The 21360-nt window shown below is 33.5% G+C and overlaps 2 protein-coding genes across 2 annotated transcripts; both read left to right on the top strand.

The window, feature by feature from the left end:
- The first annotated feature begins 303 nt into the window (after positions 1-303).
- On the top strand, positions 304-16619 carry LOC120354695 (tetratricopeptide repeat protein 28-like). The gene is made up of 6 exons (XM_039442116.1): positions 304-618; positions 9028-9285; positions 10927-11074; positions 13270-13496; positions 14925-15129; positions 16585-16619. The coding sequence occupies exons 1-6, from the start codon at positions 595-597 to the stop codon at positions 16617-16619; spliced, it is 897 nt and encodes a 298-aa protein (XP_039298050.1). The 5' UTR covers positions 304-594.
- A 545-nt stretch (positions 16620-17164) lies between these two features.
- LOC120354694 (tetratricopeptide repeat protein 28-like) lies at positions 17165-20576 on the top strand. The gene is made up of 4 exons (XM_039442114.1): positions 17165-17179; positions 18711-19137; positions 19592-19600; positions 20548-20576. Exons 1-4 carry the CDS (start codon positions 17165-17167, stop codon positions 20574-20576), a joined length of 480 nt encoding a protein of 159 aa, XP_039298048.1.
- The last annotated feature ends 784 nt before the right edge of the window (positions 20577-21360 follow it).

Raw genomic sequence — 21360 nt, 5'->3', positions numbered from 1 at the left:
CTACAAAAAGCCAAATGTGTTGGAGATGGGCATGGGATAGAGTATGCTATGCTATGCTGCTACAGCCGGTTTCATTCGAATTCTAGAAAATTGGATAGCGGCACTGGCGGAAAGCAAAAACGACTTTCTGACTCTCGTGGTAATTACGTTGATTTCCAGCGGTCCGGGTAATTTTGATTGTTGTTTTATTTCGAGCTGAGCTCAAGGCTCCGCGCGGACGGGAAGTGTGTTTCAATAGTGAGGAGTGTGGAATTGGATGAAGAGGGTTGGATTGGGAGGAGGGGGAGGAGGAGGCCACATTCCAAGATGGCTGCTGCCTTGGAATGCGGTGGGTGCTGCGGGAAACATCGCACCAGCTCAGACGACTAGCTAGGCGGACTAGCTAGCACTCTAGCACAGCTCAACAACAAGCAACAACTGTGTCCGCTGTTCATTATTGGTGGCTAAGTTCATTTGTTGAATTTGTGCTTTTCCGGTCATTTTTCGTGATCGTCGATTAAGTTTTAGGCCTACGTATGCCGAAGGCCAGAGTGAAGAAGCCGCCGTCATGTTTCTAGGATATTGTCTTGCCGCACGAGAAAGGACTATTCGAAAATGTCACAACGGGATCTCTCAGAGGTAAGTCAGTGTTATCCAGCGCCAGCGGCCTGCTCACAGCCTATCAATGAGTCCGGCCATATTTTTCACTAATTCCTATTTTCGTTTTGACCGTACAAGCTGATCAAATCTGCACGGCCAACTCCTTTCGTGGCTATTGTTTACTAACGCAACAAATCAAATGAAATCTATTTTACATACGCCTACCATGCAAAAATCACGTACAAATTATTAATCTAAAGAAACATTTCTTTGCTCCTGCAATCTCTTCTTCGACTCTGGTTGATTTTCTGTGACCTTTTGCAACTGATTGCTTATCCATCTATTTTCAGTCCCTAATCCAGAGGAATCTCTCATTTCTAAATCTCATTTATTGCATCTGATTAATTTATATTTTCAAACCTCACTGTCAGTGAAGTGGATTACAAGAAGCTGTTTGCTATATGATTACAACTTACAACTCTCTTGTTTTTGACCAAACATTCCTTTGCATTATCAGATTAAGGTACCGTAACATCGTCTTCAAGTAGCTTAGTGAAAGTGAACTCATGTAAAAACTTTTGAACTATTAATAAATCTGTTCACTCTCAATTCCATTTATAAAGAACAAATTGAATTATGCATGCAGGTTAAATTTTATATAAGCGGAATGTAACTTTTGACAGTGGGCCTAGGCATTAAAGTCTCCCAAATATTGACGGGAATCAACAATCAACTTGGGACTTTTTGGCTATTCTTTACAACAGTCAATATTTATTCTGAACCCAGATTTGAAAACCAAAAAAGTCAACTTATTTCTTTTACCGATACCTAGAGCTTAGACAGCGCAGGGTTTAGAATACCAGTAATTATAAAGTTTGTTTTGTCTTTCCTCGGTCTTCATAAAAAATCATCACCTTTACTTGTAATTTAGTCATGAAAATGTCTCGTATATTTATAGAATATAAAAGTTGGAAAGAAGATAAACTTATCTCTATCCTCCTGCTCGGCATGTATGTAACTAACCGGGTTTCTCATTTAAAACAATATATACCGGCACCCTATTCCAATGTTTCTCTAATGTCTAATCAATGTGGGCTTGTGTAATAAATTATTAAAGATTGTATACAGTAACTTATTTGTCTGTGGGTGAATTAGTTTTTTTTATCACAATCAAATCCATCTCTCAATTTCCCTTTTATATTATAAATCTAAGTTACCTAGCCTATTATAAATTAAATGTTTATATTTTCAAATTTTCATTTAGAAGATCAAAAATTGTTTATCGAAGAATAATGTTTAGATTAGAATTATAAATTTCTTAAGAACTGGGAGAACATGGAATCGTGTCCCAAGATGAAAAATATCTGTCAAAGTTAAGGTTATAATGATGGTAGATTGTAGAATTTTTGTAGCTTGCAATCAAAAAGTTGAACTTGCTTTAATGGGTATTGGTTTTTTTGTTTTATGCCTGTAACTTTTGAATCAGTGTGTAATTACTAGAAGCTTTTGGTTCGTTGTTGAATCAAAACAAGAAGCATCTAGAAGAAACTTATTCTTTGAGCTTAAGGCCCGTATTACGTTAGGACACCAGTCTGGGACACCAGTGTTGTCCATGCATTTCACCAAACTGCTAGGGGGGGGGGCAAAAACCAAGAGGTATGAGGAGAGGGAAGCAATACCCCCAAAGGGTAGAGGGTCCTGGGTTTCCCCCCATAAATGTTACATTCGAAGTTGTTATTATATGCTTCATTTTTTCCAGTTTTATACAAATGTGGTTGAAGTATCAATACAAACATATTATACATTATTAGTTATTAAATCATGAAATATTTATTAGAAATATAGATCTACAGAGAGGCCTTAAAGTAGGACTACACTGAAACAGATTTCTTGAAATAATGGAAAAAGAAAAATTTTCTTTTACAATGACAATTTCAATTGGGATCATATTCTAATTGGAGAATAACTTTCAGTTAAAAAGCTAAAGAAACATTAAGCTGTTCCCATAATTCTCACCAACTCTATACATACATTTTTGATTGTCTGATTGTACCCTTTCTTTCGCTTTCACTGTGACACCTTGCAACTTGTTAATTCTCACGTTGAAATCTATGCAATAACTCTCTTATTGTGGCCTGATCAATAATTGTACCCATTCTATATTTAAGCTTCAACTATCGGTATACCACAGAGAAAAATTTATTCTTTATTACTCCGTACCCGCATCCATACTTTCAAGGCAATTTTGCTACATTGTTGATACTGTAGAAGGAATTAGCCTATACTACTACTGTTTAAAAAAGTATTAAATCAGAATGAGATTCTAAGGATTCGTGTAAATAGACCCGTATTTTCAATATTTATCTGTTCCTTGGGGGGGCCTAGGCCCCCCTGCCCCCCCTTTATTGGCGCCCCTGTGTCCATGTGTGTGGCGAATGCTAGGACATCAGCCGGACATCACAATCCGGCAGAAGCCGGACATCAGAATGTCCCTAATGGTGTCCCCCTAGTCCCTATAGTGTAATGAACGCAATAAGAGCTAATACACCGCGACTTGTCCAATGTCAAGCAGCCTTGTGCCCTAATGTAATGCGGCATACAGGCCTTTCACGTTTTAGAGTAATTGGGAATGATAGGGATGCATAGTTGCCAACAAGTTTCCTTTTCCACCGACTTCTATAGTAGATACATGTGATCCTTTGATTCAAGCAATCCCGGTGTATCTGATCCAACCTAATATTAATTGTTAATAATATTGTTAACGATCTCGAATATATTTCACTCACAAAAATCTTTTAGTTATTCAATAATAGAAGGGGTAAGTGGATAAAGGCGATGAGAAACATTTTTTTAGAGAAAATGAGATTTGTACATGTATAAAGGTTATAAGTGCCGCTTTACACGGTCCAAATGTTCAAAATGTTGTAATGTGAACAGCAGAGTATTGTATTAATAGCTGAAATTCCATGTCTTATACAAGTGCAAAATGCAGTCCAAGCAGCAATATTTCAAGTATAAGGGAGGTAAGTGGTGCGCTTACCACCTACATCCATTGATCATAAACCTTCTCCTTCCGAATTACTGATGGAATGCCCTGCTTTAACGGCCTTCATCTGCTGTTGATTACATGATCATCAGATTATTGTCACTCATTTTGAGATTTCTTCATTAGTACAGTATTAATATTAATTTTAAATGTATCCAAAATGAAATATATATTGGTTGAGTTCGCTAACAAGAATATGACAATGAATATAACGAAAACAGTTGTGTGCAACCTAATGAATAATGAATAAATCCAAGATAACCACAAAAGTATTCAAGCCAAGCCAAGTTATTAAAATGAAAGTAATCCAAGGAATATATTCTCATTCAAAGTATTGCTAGGAGAAATAGATTCAGTATATCTATTTCACTATATAATTGGAGTGATCCGTAGTCTTGTGGATAGAGCGCTTGCGTAGCAGCTTAAAGAAACCCGGTTCAAACATGCTCATTACCAAACGTTTTTGACCAGGTCACTTCCGTGTTATTGGATGGGCACGTTAATTGTCGGTCCCGGCTGAAGTATGACAGTCGTAAGGCCCATTGACAAGTTAAATTATATATTCAGGCGAGGTGTAACTTCCGTCTGGGACTCCCCACCAATAAACACCAAACGAATATTATTATTACTATATAATATTAATCACCTGTTTATTATTGATTCATACAAGTACATCATCAAAAATGATAGGGAGAGAAAAATAAGGTAACCTTTTGCTATTCCTCTCCGAAATTCAGATAAGGTTGTTACAAGTCTATAAATAAAAACCTCCAGTTGAAAAACTTTGATGCCATTTATCTCAAAGCTTTTCAAATGTTCAACCTTTATCCACTTATCCCTTCAATAATTTTTTAAACGGTATAGGCTATAGGCAATGGTGCCAAGTTGGTGAAAGATAGAGCCATCTGCTTTGTTTGATGACAGACAAGGATGACAAACCAATTTTAATCGGTTGCTAACTTTGAAGCGTGAATCTCACTACAGATTCAATTGCCATGTACTGAATGGATTACTGATTGAATGCAACCAACCAATGTGAAATATCTTCACCTTTCAGCTTGGGCACTAGTCTGACAGTGGAATATTCGGCTAAAGTGCACGTCAAGTGCCAACATACCTGTCATCAAATTTTTGGTTGGGATCGATTTAGTATGTTATTTTGAGCATAAAATCACAAAAATTAAACGGCGCTCACTATTGTTTTTAAATTAAACTAAGTTCAAAGTAGCAGAAATTTACATGCATTTAATGCAAAAATGCATCATAATCAAGTAGCAACCATAAGTAGCTAAGGTTAGGAAAAGCTTTATGTTAGGAAAGCTTAGGATAGGAAAACGCAGATTAGGAATATCATAATTTGATGATTTCAATAATCAAAATGGCTGCTACTCATAGGTTGTTAAATGATGTAAAATTGTGCTACTTTGAACTTAGTTTATTTAAAAAACAATAGTGAGCGCCGTTTAATTTTTGTGATTTTGTGCTCAAAATAACATACTAAATCGATCCCAACCAAAAATTTGATAATAGGTATGTTGGCACTGGACGTGCACTTACACCGAATATTCAAACATTCAATGAAACTAAAAAAAACTGAATATAAGTTGATTGGAAAAGTATCTGATTAAATGAAATTAAAACTGCGTATACTATCAATATGAATTTCGAATTACAAATAGAGAATGAATTATAGACATCAGCCTATTATAAATGCCAATAATAGATGAAAATGCAATGGAAAGATTATAATATTTTTCAGTGGTCTTTCAGCATATTTTTCAGCAAACTATTCTACACAAAAACTGGTTTCAAATAATACCCAATACAAAATAATACCCATATATTAGAAAAAAATTATCTTCGAATAGCTCGTTTGAGAGAGCACGTTTAATCAATATTTCAGTTCACTATTATGTTATGTTCTGCTGCTCCATTCGCCTGCGTGCCCACATTCATTTCATTCCTTATGATCAATCCTTTCTCAGCTGTTCGATGTTGTGGGGTTCACGTCTCCTTCTTTCCTCCTCCTCCCCGAAGATCACACTCTATTTTGAATGTTCTCCTCTACTTTGAGTGTTCTCCTTTATTTTGAATGTGGAGTGATACCAGCCTTCTCACAATCTTTCAGCGTCTGCACAAACCATACCGGCCTAGGATTTCAGTTTCACTATATTATCAAAAACTTGTTTTAGAAGTTGGTCATCATCCATTATTGATAAATGTTCAAAAAAGAGAGTCTTCTTTTCCTCATTGTGTGGATTATGTTTTCGAAATTTATGATAAATATAATTTTAATACTAATTATAATACGTCCAACCAAACGGCTTCTCCAGCAAATCAAATGGGATAACTTCAATCGCCCTTCATATAAACCTAACTTGGCAGTTAGAATACCCACTAGTATCTTTTAGCTTTTCCTCAAATTCTAGACGTGACTTCGAGGGCATGAGAGCTCTCAAAATAACGGGGAGCTCCAAAAAACGTCATAGCCCACTTATATGGGCTCACTTGGCGCCAGCATTTTATTATTTCAGCATTTGGCGGCAGCATTTTATGAAGAGGGTTTTGGTAGGCTGGTCCACTGGTGTGACAAATGCGTCAACCTTCACGGCAATTATATTGAAGAATAGTCATTAGTGTAAATGACTTTTAGTGAAAAAATATTCTTCTACATACATTCGTCTTTTATTTATGGCCGATCGGAGGTTGGAATGAAATGAACCTCGTACTAATACTAATTATTCGTTGTTGGTTATCCATCTTGTTTCCACTATTGTTATTATTACTATCGTATTTCATAAAACTTTAAAGTGAAAAACACTTACATTATTTGATGTGGCGACGTCCGTTTCGTGCTGGTATTGCACATTTTCAAGCCAAACAGAAACAGACTCACATCAAAGAATGTGAGTGTTTTTTCACTTTAAAGTTTTATAAAATATGATAGTACTAATTATTCAATTTATTCGCCAAAACACATTCATTAAATAAATAAATATATCTTGGCCTTCACATTACCCCTTACTTATAATATGAATATAATCATAAAATAAAAGGCATCATAACATGAATATAATCACAATGCGGAACAATACCCAAAGTTTTCTCCATTAAAAAATAAAATAAATAGTTCAGGTAGAGAGGTCATGATCACCATCTATATTTTCTCCATTCAAAAAAGAATAAATAAATAAATAGGTAGTTCCGGTAGAGAGGTCATGATCATCATATATTGCAATTTATAATTTGTGATCAGAAATTTTGAATTTTCAGCTAATAAATTCAAAACTATACCTAGCCAAGAGTTTCCAATACTGCAAGACGCTCTTATATGATCCTGAGCAATACAGTTCGTGGAATCACAATCAACAATGAAACAAATGTTTTTATGCCAGTTGAAGTGAAGTACCCTACCTATAGTAGGCCTATCATCTTGATTGGCTCCATTGCTGTACCCCTCTTGGCCGTTCAACTTAAATCACATTTTCATTTTAGAAAACTGATTTTCAATTTTTTTCCATTTTGAGTTTTCTGATTTTTTTCTCCATATAAAGTATATCCTCCATAACCCTCTTTGCCGTTCAACTTAAATCACATTTTCATTTTAGAAAACTGATTTTCAAATTTTTTCTATTTGGGGTTTTCTGATTTTTTCTCCATATAAAGTTTTGTTTTTGTATTTTGAATTATATTCTGAAAAATCAATATGATCCACCGAACGAATCTGTTGGGATGGAAGTTTTTCGAGCTCGTTTTGATAGGAGCAGTAAGTCCGGCTGTTCTGGTGAAGAGGATAGATATTGCTTTGTTTCATAATACAGTTTTCCTGTCGCAGTTCAGGCAATTTAAAGAGAATTGTATTATTAAATGAGATAGGATCTGAACCCGATTCACTAGTTCAGTTATTTTGATTTTTAAATAATAATTTAACGTCGCGAAATATCAGTGATTGCCAAGCAGGATACCATCTTCGTGAAGGTAGGTGTTTTTCTTTTGTTGAGATTTCTTTCAATTTCATTACCACAAGAATTATTCATTGCAGCCAAGCGAGTAGCCATTATTAATGTTTATTCTAATCAGAAATCTTAAATGTAAATATAAAGGTGCGTACAGATATACGCGCCGCGAACATGAGCAATTCACTTTTAATCAGCTGATTATATCTGTATTTTTAAAAGTGAATTGCTCATGTTCGCGGCGCGTAAATCTGTACGCACCTAAACAATAACGTTTCAATAAATTATATAGTAAACTGCTCACCTTTGATTTTATCATTACAACCACCAAAACCTATAGTTTTCTTTCCCCCGTTACATATTTGATGGAGGTTACTAGCTTACATAATTGGTAGAGGTTCCTCCTATATAGCTTACATATTTGGTGAGACGATTATTATTATCATTGGCAAAGTGATTAATCAATGAATCACTTGATGACAAGCAGCAATAATTTTTAATTTCGGCTAACTATTATAATTGGGGTTTCACTTTATCAGTTAATAACTTTATTATTTCTCAAAGTAATTTGCCGGTGTGTTTCCAGGTTACCCCGCCACCCATGATCCCGAAAAAGTGGTCCAAAAATCCAAGATCCAAGACGTACAATGATAACATTGTTTACTGAACGTTTGAAACTATTAAACCTATTCAAATGATTGCAATTTGGCTACATCAATGACAATCTCATTGGCAATAAATTGAATGAAACAGGCCCACGTTAATGCCTAAATTTTACATTCAAACATCCATAAAACACAACGAAAACAAAGTTCCAACCCCCCCCCCCCCACGCACTCATAAAATTATACTATATAGTGAGATTAGTGAGGTCCACGTTATAATGGCAGTGGAGAAAGATAGGAGAATAACGTTGCCGATCCTCTGTCTTGTCAATGCCTTCTATAGACGATAGCTGATACAGGTTTATTGATTTTTATATTAACGGTACATTCTCGTTTAAAATAATCAATTATATTTTATCAAGCAAGAAATTATATTTTTCAATAATTGCATAATGAATTTTTATAATTAAGATGAAATATTTTGTTAATTAATAATTCTACATTGTTGAAAGACGTTCTGGCAACAGAGCAAAGTGAGAAAGAGATTGCGCTATCCGCTTTGTTGAATTATAGACAAGGATAGCAATACCATTGCTAATCAAGCACTGCCTATATAACGTGGACCTCACTATAGATGAGGTCTATAGGGGGCCTAACATTTTTTGTCAACCCCCATTTTATTATCCTGCCTACGCTACTGTATTCTACTGTTAGTGGCCAGCCTTACAATTTTGTATTTCAATTTTTATTACCTATGTGTTTGTGTTGAATAAAATTATTGATTGACTCGATTGGTTTGTATGCTATGAGTAAGGAATGATGTGTCTAAAATGGTTTGTAGGTGGAACCAGAGGGTACGTCAGAGCTGCCAGCAGCCAGCAAAGCACTGTTTGTGGAGAAAGTTCGCCAGTCAAATGCTGCTTGTCAGGGTGGTGATTATGCAAATGCAGTCACTCTGTACACAGATGCTCTGCAGCTGGACCCCACCAACCACATCCTCTACTCCAACAGATCTGCCGCCCTTATTAAGATGGGTCAGTTCACTCAGGCCCTGCAGGATGCCACAAGGGCCAGGGAGCTCAATCCCAAGTGGCCAAAGGTATGTCATTCACCAATCACCACATCTAAAAACAGCACATTCTAGGTTGAGTGGTAGAGAGGACTTGAAAGTTCTAACCCCGCCGAATAAAGAATCATTTCATTCACATAATCATCAGAACATCCAAGCTCTACACCTCATTGATGAACTCTAATAAGGTTGTGAAGTCTAGTGAGGAGACTGAAAAAGAAAAAGCCTACAGATCTCGATTAAATGTAGCAGAGTGATACCATAGAGAAACAATATCATAAGCACTTGTTTATGCTATTGTTTCTATATGATGATACTGAAAGTAACAGTGCATGAGCATTGCTCAATTAGACTGTGAAGGAGTGATATACCCCTTTAGTGTCAAACTTTAACCTATTAATAAATAAAATTGATTAGAAATGAAGAAACTTAGAGAGATGAGAAAAGCGTAGAAACTTGTAGATGCTTTGTTCTGATGGTAGATTTTGTGCCAAATTGCAGAAAAACTGAACATATTTTAAGAAATTAAGAATCTTAGAGAGATAAGGAAACGGAGAAACTTGTAGATGCTTTGTTGTGATGGTAGATTTTGTGCCAAACTACAGAAAAAATAAACATATTTGAAGAAACTTGAGCGAGATAAGGAAAGCGGAGACTTTTTGTAGATTTGAAAGATAGCAGAATATCAAATTCAAAATAATGGATCGATTGAATAAAAACTATAATCTATAGTGAGGTCCACGTTGTAATGGCTGTGGAGAAAGTTAGGAGAACAGCGTAGCCGATTCTCTGTTTTGCCACTGCCTTTTATAGAAGATAACTCATACCGGTATATCTGGTGAAATGTTCATTTCTGTTGAAAATAATCAATTATATTTTATTCTTCAAGAAAAAATATTTTTCAATGACCTAATAATGAACTTTCATAATTGAGATCCACCTCCACCTCGCCGTTTATTCAAATAATTCTACTCTATATTATTCAGTTTTATTAATTAAAATGCTATTTAATTATTTTTCTGACCTTTTTTATGTTAATAAAATGTCTATAAATCATGTAACCTATGTGTATATATTTGTATTTTATGACGACTGTGATATACATACATTTCTCGCTATTGTATTCATACAGAAATAAAGAATTTGAAAACACTAGAATATTATCTGATGATATCAATAATTTATTGAAAAATTAAATACATATTTCAACATCCATGTTGTCATCTTCAGTGTAAAAATTTAAAAGTTGAAAATTGTAGATTAGGATACCTGGTATGACTGTAAAGGTATTAGATATCCTAACCTACAATTTTTCAAGTTTTAAATTTTCACACTGAAGATGATACCATAGGTGTTGAAACATGTATGTAATTTTTCAATGAATTTGTGCTTATTATTAGACAATAATCCATTGTTTCTATTATGGATAAATATCACTATATCTCACCAAAAACAGTATCAGAAGTCAATTTTAATGTATAAAAGTTTTTGATTTTGTATTGGTGAATTGCAGGCGTATTATCGACAAGGAGTCTTGAATTTGTGCTTAATATTAGAATTAGACAATAATCTATTGTTTTTATTATGGATAAATATCACATATCTCACAAATAAGTTTCAGAAGTCAATCTATTTTATATAATTATTTGATTTTGTATTGATGAATTGCAGGCGTATTATCGACAAGGCGTAGCATTGCAGTGCCTGGGCAGGCATGGAGAAGCCCTAGCTGCTTTCAGCTCCGGCCTGGCTCAGGACCCAAAGTCCATCCAACTGCTAGCTGGTCTTGTCGAAGCTTCCATCAAATCTCCACTCAGAGGTATCTATCACTGTATACCAACAACAATAAATATTATTCCAATGCAATTCTTATATTCACTACAGAATCTATCACTGAAACAATTTATCAATTCTACTCTACGTTTAAGTTGAATCAAATGATTCAATCATTCACATTGCATCGAACGTTGTACATACATACAGAGCCAAATTATGTGGGATTACCTTATTTAAATGCCTCACACAGGTATAAAATCTTACACTGAACCCTCGGTGTTGTAATCTCAAATTTATGAGTATGTGGATGAATTCTACAGAACACCAGACCGAGTTATATGTATGGGAACCCTTCAATAAGTTGAAAACTGTTGTAGATATAATGTAGCTTTAAGGATAAGTTATTGGTCAAATACTCTACCTTTTGACGTACACCTGAATTTCAACACCTCATAAGGTATGACTTAGGGTTTGTGACTCAAATATTTTGAATGTAAACACCCATTGTATGGTTCATCATTTTAAAGGCCTTTTTAAAACATTGAAGATGACTTCAATTAAAATGTTCTATGATACTTGTATCCAAAATGGCGGCTGATTGAAGTTTTATTTTTCAAAGAAATAATTGATGAAGCTCAATCAGCCGCTATTTTTGATAGAAGTATCATAGAACATTTTTATTGATGTAATCTTTCTCGTTTTGCAAAGACCTTCAAAATGATGTACCACACAATGGGTGTTTACATTCAAAACCCTTAAGTCACCCTCTTATGAGGGATTGAAATTCAGTTGTACGTCAAAAGGTAGATTATTTGACCAATAACTTATACTGAAAGTTACAGTATTATATCTACAACAGTCTCCAACTTATTGAAGGGTTCCCATACATGTGACTCACTCTGTATATTGGTACAGAGTAAAAAGTTATACAGAGGGGTCCAAAAAATGTATACACATTTTGAGTGTAAATATCTTGGTGATTTAGACCGTCGTACGTAGCTTGAGTGACGTGTTTTGAAAGAGGTATCTCCTAATAATGTTGAACAATCTGTTGAACAATCTGTCTATTTTAATCGCTGCCGCTGAATAAAGAGATTTGAATTGAATTGAATAATACGCGTCGTCAGTCATATGGTTTCCAACATAGCTGACGCTCCGTATCTCGGGCAGCGCATGCGCTTCGAGTTGAACAATGACGCGCAACAACAGTTCAAAATGTGATCAAATAAAAAACATAATGAAAAATATTTTCTGGCGTGAACCTGAGCCAGCCAGGTCACTCGATATTATTACTATTATTCGACAAAACATTGAACTCAATACAGAGTCAAGCTTATAGTTATTAGTTGTTTTTTTCTCTTCACGTTCAGTGTCTATTAGTGTACCGTATACATTTTTTTGGACCTCTGTATTAAACTCTTGATTAAAGCTTCTTAACTCATTTCAACTTGTGAAACACAGCATCTGGAAGTGAACTATTAATAACAACTTGATTGTAGAATAATATTGATGTTCAGGAACTCCATAAGGTATGAAAACACTTGAATATTCCACATTCCACATTTTATTTGAGCAAAGTGCAAATGACTATATTTAACAGTATTTTCTTAAATCTTCTTTCTATTATTATCTTTTATATATAAGGTATGAAAACACTTGAATATTGTCAATTCCACTTTTTATTTGAGCAAAATGTAAATGACCATATTTATCAGTATTTTCATTCAAATATGCATCATATAATGAGAATTACGTTATTTAGCACTTCATTATTGAAGATGATTTTTCCAATAATACACTGTGCTTACTATGACTTGTTATTCAAAGAGGTTGAAACTTCAAAGAAGTAGAGACATCCATTAATAAGTTCACAGCTTCTTACTCGACGGGAAATACTGTAAATCGAAATTTATAGGTCATTGTACATTCTAAATAGTGTTGAATTTTGTATAGTATTTAGTGTCGTATTCGTTTGATTTTTAAGTCATAGTTGATAACTTGTTGAGGTTCCTTATGCATTTTGAAGAAGTCATTCAGTTTGAAGAATTTGTTTTTTGGATGACTAGTTGACATTTTCTAATCATTTTAAAAAAGTCATTTTATTGGAAGAATTTGCTTTTTGGATGATTAGTTAACATTTTCTATTCATTTTTAAAGTAATTTCATTGGAAGAATTTGTATTTGGGTGATTTGTTGACATTTCCTATGCATTTTAAAGAAATTATTTGAAATTTTCAGCAGCTCTAGAACCAACTTTCCAACAGCTTGAAGCTATGAAGCTGGACAAGTCTCCCTTTGTGATAATTTCTGTGGTGGGGCAAGAGCTGCTGGGAGCTGGCCATTATGCCTCAGCTGTTGTTGTTCTGGAGGCTGCTCTCAGGATCGGCACTTGCAGTCTCAAACTTAGAGGCTCTGTGTTTTCTGCTTTGTCGTCTGCCTACTGGGCTCTCAACTCTTTGGATAAGGTAACCAAATTCAATTACCAGTAGAAATTTTAAATTAAATTCAATTTCTTCTTTTGTCTTCATCCAACTTGAACTTTTGATATCAATTATAATAAATTATGTTATTATCTTACACTTTTACAACAGTATTTTGTTGATTGTTGGACGCGTTTAGTGGCACTGAGCCACATCTTCAGCGTACAAGGAGTAGCTAGATACTCAGCTACTCAGGAGTATCTAGCTACTCTTAGTACGCTGAAAATGTGGCTCAGTGCCACGAAACGCGTCCTACAATCAAAACAATCGTGAGTACTTTAGTAAAAGTGTAAGATAATAGCATAATTTATTATAATCAATTCAATTCAAAATTTTTTAAATCTCAGCAAATTTAATTAGCTTTCATAATAGAATGAGAGGGAACTCCCTTCAATGAGAAGGAACTTCCACATTGTCAAAAGCAATTTCATCAATACAAATCCATGAAATTTGCTGAATTTCAGATATTCAATTAGCTTTCATAATAGAATAAATGGATGAGAGGGAACATTCAGTGAGAAGAAACTTCCGAATTGTCAAAAGAAATTTCATTTATACAAATCCATGAAATTTTCTGAATTTCAGCAAATTCAATTAGCTTTCATAATAGAATGAGAGGGAAATCCCTTCAATTTGAAAGAAATTCCAAATTGTCAAGAGCAATTTCATCTATACAAATGAATGAAATTTTCTAAATTTTAGCAAAATCAATTAGCTTTCATAATAAAAAGAGAGGGAACTTCTCTCAGTGAGAAGAAACTTCCAAATTATCAAAAGAAATTCCATTTATACAAATCCATGAAATTTTCTGAATTTCAGCAAATTCAATTAGCTTTCATAATAGAACGAGAGGGAAATCCCTTCAATTTGAAGGAAATTCCAAATTGTCAAGAGCAATTTCATCTATACAAATGAATGAAATTTTCTAAATTTTAGCAAGATCAATTAGCTTTCATAATGAGAGGGAACTTCTCTCAGTGAGAAGAAACTTCCAAATTATCAAAAGAAATTTCATTTATACATTAGACTTGTTATAATACATCTTGCTCTTTCCTTGATGCAAACGTTTTTGATCTATTATTGTGGTAACATATTTCACTTCATCCTAAAGTTTCAATCAAGTAGAATAATAATTTGAAAAATATTGCTGAATATTATCGTGGAAAACGATATGATAGATTAATTGTTCAAAATTTACTTGAAAGATTAACCTTTATATAGGACCGTTTCTTATTCACTAAATTCAGTATTTGAATACACCAACTGTTGTAAAAAAGTTTAATATCGATGAATGAGAGTAATATCATTCAAATTGTACATGAAATACTAACCTTCATTTAGGACTGTGTCACCTAATTTCGGTTTTTGAAAACTCCAACTGTGATAAATAATTTGATTGTAATGTTTGTGCAGGCAATAAGTTTCATGCAGCAGGATTTGGCAGTTGCCAAGTCTCTGGGAGACATTTGTGGAGAGTGCAGAGCCCACGGCAACCTGGGCTCGGCCTATTTCAGCAAAGGCAGCTACAAGGAAGCCCTCACCTCTCATCGTTACCAACTTGTTCTTGCTATGAAATGCAAGGACACTGCAGCCGCAGCTGCTGCTCTTACTAGTTTAGGTCAGTCTTTCAAATTCAAATTTATTCGTTCATTGTACAAATTCATACATAACATTTACAAGAATAAAATTATAAATTTTCAGGGTGGCCACCTACCGGGAAAACCGGGAGAACCTTAAATTCCTCATGATTTTACTAACTGAGGAAAATACCTTGAATTCCTCATAAATTTCAATTAATTTAGGAAAGAAAAATTTCAATTAATTTTGTAAAAAAATGTACAGTAACAATAAACTCAAAAAACCCTTGATGGCTAGCAATAATAATTGGTAATATTTCTAGTCATGATACAAATTAGTTACATTTAAAATTAAGTATTTTGATGGCTTCATTCTCTTCGGAATGAGACTTTCGTCAAAGTATCATTATTGTAGCCGGAATCGGCTATGATACTGTACATACATATTATGGCTAATATGGCTTCATTAGTAAAAGTATGACTCAGAATACATAATAAATGTTCAAATGTATTGATAAATTTGACACTATAATCTATTTTTGTGAGGAATTTTTCGTTTTTAACTACTCACTGAGTGTTGAAAATGGACCCTGTCCGAAAGCACTCCACACACATGACTTGTTAAAAGAACGTACTAATTCCTCACAAGGATAGACTGTAGTGTCAAAAATTATCAATATATTTGGAAATTTAAATACGCTATTCGCAATTCGTCATGGAAGATCAAACTGAAGATTTCCATAATAAATTCTTTACGAATGTATCTTGTTCCTCAAATACCGCTGATACTCTACCTGGAAAATTTGAAATTCTACTCTGGAAAACCGAGAATTACTCATGATTTTTCTATTTTAAAATGGGTGGCCACCCTGATTTTACAAAAGAACTTGAAGCTCACAAGACTATTGTCTGATCATGAGCTTGTAAAATGAGTGTAAAACTATTTTAACACTCTTCCCACTTTAACTGTTTCTCAACAACAAACGTCAAGCAAATATCAGTCAATCCGCTTTGGTGAGTGAGGTCCACGTTATAATGGCAGTGGAGAAAGGTAGAACAGCGATGCCGATTCTTGCCTTGCCACTGCCTTCTATAGAGGGTAGCTGATATCGGTGTATCTGATTTAATTCAACTGTTCTTGTTTAAAACAAGAATAATTGTAAAATGAAATGTATAATTAAATATTCAATTATATTATATTTGTCAATAAAATATTTTCAAATATTAAATAATGAATCATCATAATGGCAGTGGAGAAAGAACAGCGTTGCCCATTCTCTGCCTTACCACTGCCTTCTATAGAGGATAGCTGATACCGGTATATCTGACCAAATTCAACTGTTCATTCATGCTTTGAATATTCAATTATATTTTATTCGTCAAGAAAATTTATTTCTCAACGATTGAATAATGAATTTTCATAATTGAGATTGAATGTTTCATTAATTATTTATATTTCTACATTGTTAAACAAATAATCTTGCAACTTTGCGCAGCTAGAAAGGATATCGCTATCTTCTCTGTCGAATGATAGACAAAGATAGCAACACCAATGTTGATCCAATACAACCATTATAAAATGGACCTCACAATAATCTATTTTAACACACTTTACTTTTAGTGATTCTCAAGCAAACGTCGCCTGTCAATTTCGAAATATCTTCCATTCACTTGAGAATTCATTCAAATTCATGTTTTATTTTTATTGTATCTAGTTAATTCATTAAATAACCGTTTATCACTATTGAAAACCGACAAAAGTTTTCACCCAACTCAAGAGGTGGGTAACTTTATTCATCACTGCTTTTTCATTGACGTTTTTAATTGAAAATTAATTTTTGAAAGTGAATGAATCATAAAATAATAGATTTTTACAAGGATATAAAAATTCTCAAGTACCGTTCTGATGTGTTTTATTAAATCACAACTTGTATCAACTATTTATAGCCATTTTCAAAAGAGTACTTGAGAATTTTAATTTTTAATATTGTAAGTGCCCTATAAGGAAAAGTGAATAATAAATTGTCTTACACTAGATGATTGAGGGTTTTGAAATATTATTCCATGATAAAACATATGACGCTCCTAAAAGTAACAAGTCAGTTATAATAAAAACTGTGGTTTCCTACAAGATCATTATTATGAGTAGTAGCCGCTCCACGAAATGGCATTCAAAACTAAGTAAAGAGGCAATTAGGAACATTTTAGGATCATAAATGGTGTGATTATGTCATTTCATTAGAAAATCAATAGTTGTGAGAATTTATTTGTGAAAATTACGCCATCCCCTATGTTTCGACTATTGACTATAACTATTATTTGAATATTATTATAAATTAGAATTGGAACAGTTTTTTCTTTTTTATTTATTTTTGGCGAGATGGACATGAGTGAATATCTGTAATAAATATAAATGCTAACCAATTTTTTATACTTCTAAAATTAATAAAAACAGACAAGATGCTAGAACAAAATCTGTCTTTTTTAAGCATAATAACCAGGGGCCCTGTACGAGAAAATTCAAGTCTCTTTTTTGCATAATAACAAGGGCCCTGTTGCATGAGAAAATTCAAGCTAATATTTTTGCAATTTAAAATTCTAATAACAAGCTTACGATTAATATCAGTTTGTATTTTCTCATGCAATAGGACCCAGGTAATTTCAAAATTATAACCACTTATTGCAAATATTGTTGAGCTCCGTTCAATGATAGAATAGTTTCTTAATTAATTTATGTTTTATTGTCAATCCTGAAAAAATATCTATATTCTCGATTTCCATTGAAAATCTTTTTACATTTTTTAGAAATGAGCTTTATTCAATAATTATAAATAAAGTTATAATTAAAATTAGTTTTATTGTACTGGATGTATTTCTAAATGTAGAAATCCACAGAAAAATCTATTTCCGGCCTGGAACACGGGCCAACTGGGCTAAATTGAACCGATTTTGAAGGGCGCATTGTGCTGCAACTACTGAACAGCCACTCAAAAAGTAGGCTTCAACGGCGAAACCATGCTCCTTGCTGTTCTAACGCATAGAAGCGACTGAACTGTGCAAGAACATAACTTTGAAGCCACCACTCTCGAGAGTGACTATTAGCATTCTGCTAAGCAACTGAACAGTAAGCATTAAAAAGGAGGACATTATGATTCGATTCTGCACTCTGTATTAAAAAAAACTGAAAGGCCCGGTTGCACAACAGCTGGTTAAATTTTAACCGTGATTAATTTCAAGAGAACCAATCAGAGAAGGCGTTTTTGAAAAGACGGCTTCTCTGATTGGTTATCGTGGAATTAATCACGGTTAAAATTTAACCGGCTGTTGTGCAACCTGCACAAAGTCAACTAGTTGATCATCTTTTTGTGTAGTTGAGAAGTTGATATTGTGGTAATTATTTATATTAAATGAAAAAGACCAAGAAATTGTCAAAAAACCACAGATTTATTAATACTTAGAAAACCCGGTTTCGGTTATTACACCATTGTCATCTCTGATAAACTGAGTTCAATAAATCTGTGGTTTTTTCACAATTTCTTAGTCACTTTCATTTAATAGTTGATCATCATTATCATTAGTACGATAAGTGAAACTCATTTTCTAATGTCGAACACATTTTCAGGTTGAAGAAGCACGAGCATACAGTAACCTTGGTTCCTCGCACCACTACAGACGCAATTTCGCTCAGGCGATTGTCTTCCATGAGAATGTACTTCGGATCGCCCAGGAGCTGGGAGACCGAGCGGTGGAAGCCAGGGCATTCGCGGGATTGGGTCACGCGGCTAGATGCGCCGGCGATTACAACCAGGCGAAACGCTGGCATGAACGTCAGTTGGACATGGCACTAGGCACGAGGGACAGGGTGGGTGAGGGTCGCGCTTGCTCCAATCTGGGAATTGTCTACCAGTTGCTCGGCGAACACGATGCTGCTTTAAAATTGCACCAGGCGCATCTCAATATTGCTAGAGCCCTCGGAGACAGAGCAGGCATGGGCAGAGCCTATGGAAACATTGGAAACGCGTTTAGTGCAATGGGATATTATGAGCAAGTAAGTAGCATAAGTAATCTTATATGTATTGTTTCTTCTTTATTGATTCATAGGGAAAGAAAAAATAATGTAACCTTGTGCTCTAACAAATTTAGATAAGGTTACACATAGTCCGAAATAGGTTAAATCTTATAGTTGTTCATTTAACAAAATGTTCAGTCCTTAATTATTTTTACAAAGTCGATTTTTAAATCTAGATGCTTCAAAACCAAACATAGAATAAATATTTCACATTATTATCACTAAAATAGGAAATATTCACATATCAAAGAAATAATTTTGCAGGACCAAAAAACAAACTTGTATATATTAAGAGGAACAAGCGAAGAGATGTAATCTTTGTACAGTAGAGAAGTGGTCCCAAAACAGTGATCTCTGTGGTAGGCTACCCCTGATGATATTCAGATTAGTTAAGATTACTCAGTTTATATTGTATTCTGCTTAAATAAAACACTCAATCAAATCAAATTTTGGTTAGCAAGTGAACACAATACAGAACTTTTCATTTTGTTGTGAAAATGATGTTGTGGTAAATATCTATAATTATTAAATTCTTTCAATTCCTTAATGCCAGAATTTAACAACACAACAAATCAAAGTTTAATAAATCAACACTTTTCACAAGAAAATAAAATAAAATAAAATATCCATAACTAAAAAACTAAAAATTGTATCAGGCACCACCAGCATCTTGAAATTGAAACAAAACAAGTCGTTTTCATTTGACAATGAAAACATTAAAAAAATTTGTAATTCGGCAAGAATATGATTTTTGTAAAATGTACATCACTATTCAAAGCATTCATTAATTTCTATCTTGGTCTGCTAATTGTAACTAGAAACGCAATACAAAACATTCATAAATATTTATCGCAGAGACTGTACAGAATTCTGAATTCCATCAGATTAAACGGAACTTGACAAACATCATCTGTTTAATCTAATAGAATTTATAAGGATGGCAAAAATCGTACGAACAAAAATCGATGTGTGTCTAGCTAGCCTTAATCATTCAGTTATCGATTGATTATTTGATATCTTGTGGTCTTGGATTCCCCAGTTAGTATGATCAAAAAACGTTAATTTCCTTTCTAGTGATGTAATAATCACAAAATTAGTCCAAAAATGAAATTCTCTACATTCTGCACACAATCATTTTAAATATATTTTTACTTCCAAAATATACAAATAGATACAGAGTTAGTACTAGATGCCATGAAGGTTTCAACTTCTTCAAGACTGAAGCTATTAATGTCGGGGAATAGTTGGAATAACATAAACCATAAACAAAGGACTGACTATTTCAAAAGCTGGTAATGCTCAAATTGATTTGTACTTTGATAAATAAAATTGAAACTTGATAATTTGCATCATGTCTGTTACAGGCAATCAACAAAAACCTGTCTGTGTTACCATAAACAAGAACTCAAATTCAATTGAAACTAAATAATTTGCAGCATCAAATATTGTCTTATTTCGTTAGGGCTACTCTTGAATATAAATAAAAATAGAAATTTAAGTACCCTTTTTAAATTGTCAAGTTTGTTTACAGTAATACACTTCAAAACTGTAAACTACTGAATAATATAATATAGAGAAGTTGTATGCATTTTGAAAATTCCCTATTCAAAAATCATTTCAGTAATGATGATATTGGTGAGAACAACCACCGGGTAAATAAATTTAACAAGACCTGAAGATTATAGGCCAAATAAAATTGATACTTATAGATAGAACAGGGCTCCGACAGAAGCTCACTAAACTTATTCTATTCAATAATGTTTCATTTTGTTTGGATTTGATTGTAAATATTGTGATTATAGATTAGATAAATTTAGAGTTTATAAGATTAAAAATAATGTTTGCTTCTTATTGTAATCGTATGGATTTGATTGTGAATATTGTTATTATCAATTAGGTAGATTAGGTATAATTAGGTACTGTGTAATATCTGTGCAATAAATTAGATCATTATGCAATATAGAATATAGTTTGCATTATTGATTAGTTAGATTAAATTGGATAGATCCGATTAGATCATCAATGTGCATATATATAATATATATTTATATTTATTTAATAATTGATTAGGTAGATTGTACTAGATAGATTCAATTTTATATTCATTGTGAAATTATTTTAATTTCATTGAATTGTGGATTACATGCTACATATATGTACTGCAAACACAAAATATTATATGATGTGTTTAATTATTGCTTAG

Source organism: Nilaparvata lugens, chromosome X (assembly GCF_014356525.2).
Source record: "Nilaparvata lugens isolate BPH chromosome X, ASM1435652v1, whole genome shotgun sequence".
Classification (NCBI taxonomy): domain Eukaryota; kingdom Metazoa; phylum Arthropoda; class Insecta; order Hemiptera; family Delphacidae; genus Nilaparvata; species Nilaparvata lugens.
Note: the sequence above shows the minus strand (reverse complement) of the source record. Positions and strands in the feature narration are given on the sequence as shown.

Bases quoted from the DNA above. Each gene is read 5' to 3' on its own strand.
- LOC120354695 (XM_039442116.1), top strand. From the start codon at position 595: ATGTCACAACGGGATCTCTCAGAG. The intron at 619-9,027 runs GTAAGTCAGTGT...AATGGTTTGTAG, and splicing joins CACAACGGGATCTCTCAGAG to GTGGAACCAGAGGGTACGTC. The intron at 11,075-13,269 runs GTATCTATCACT...TGAAATTTTCAG, and splicing joins CATCAAATCTCCACTCAGAG to CAGCTCTAGAACCAACTTTC.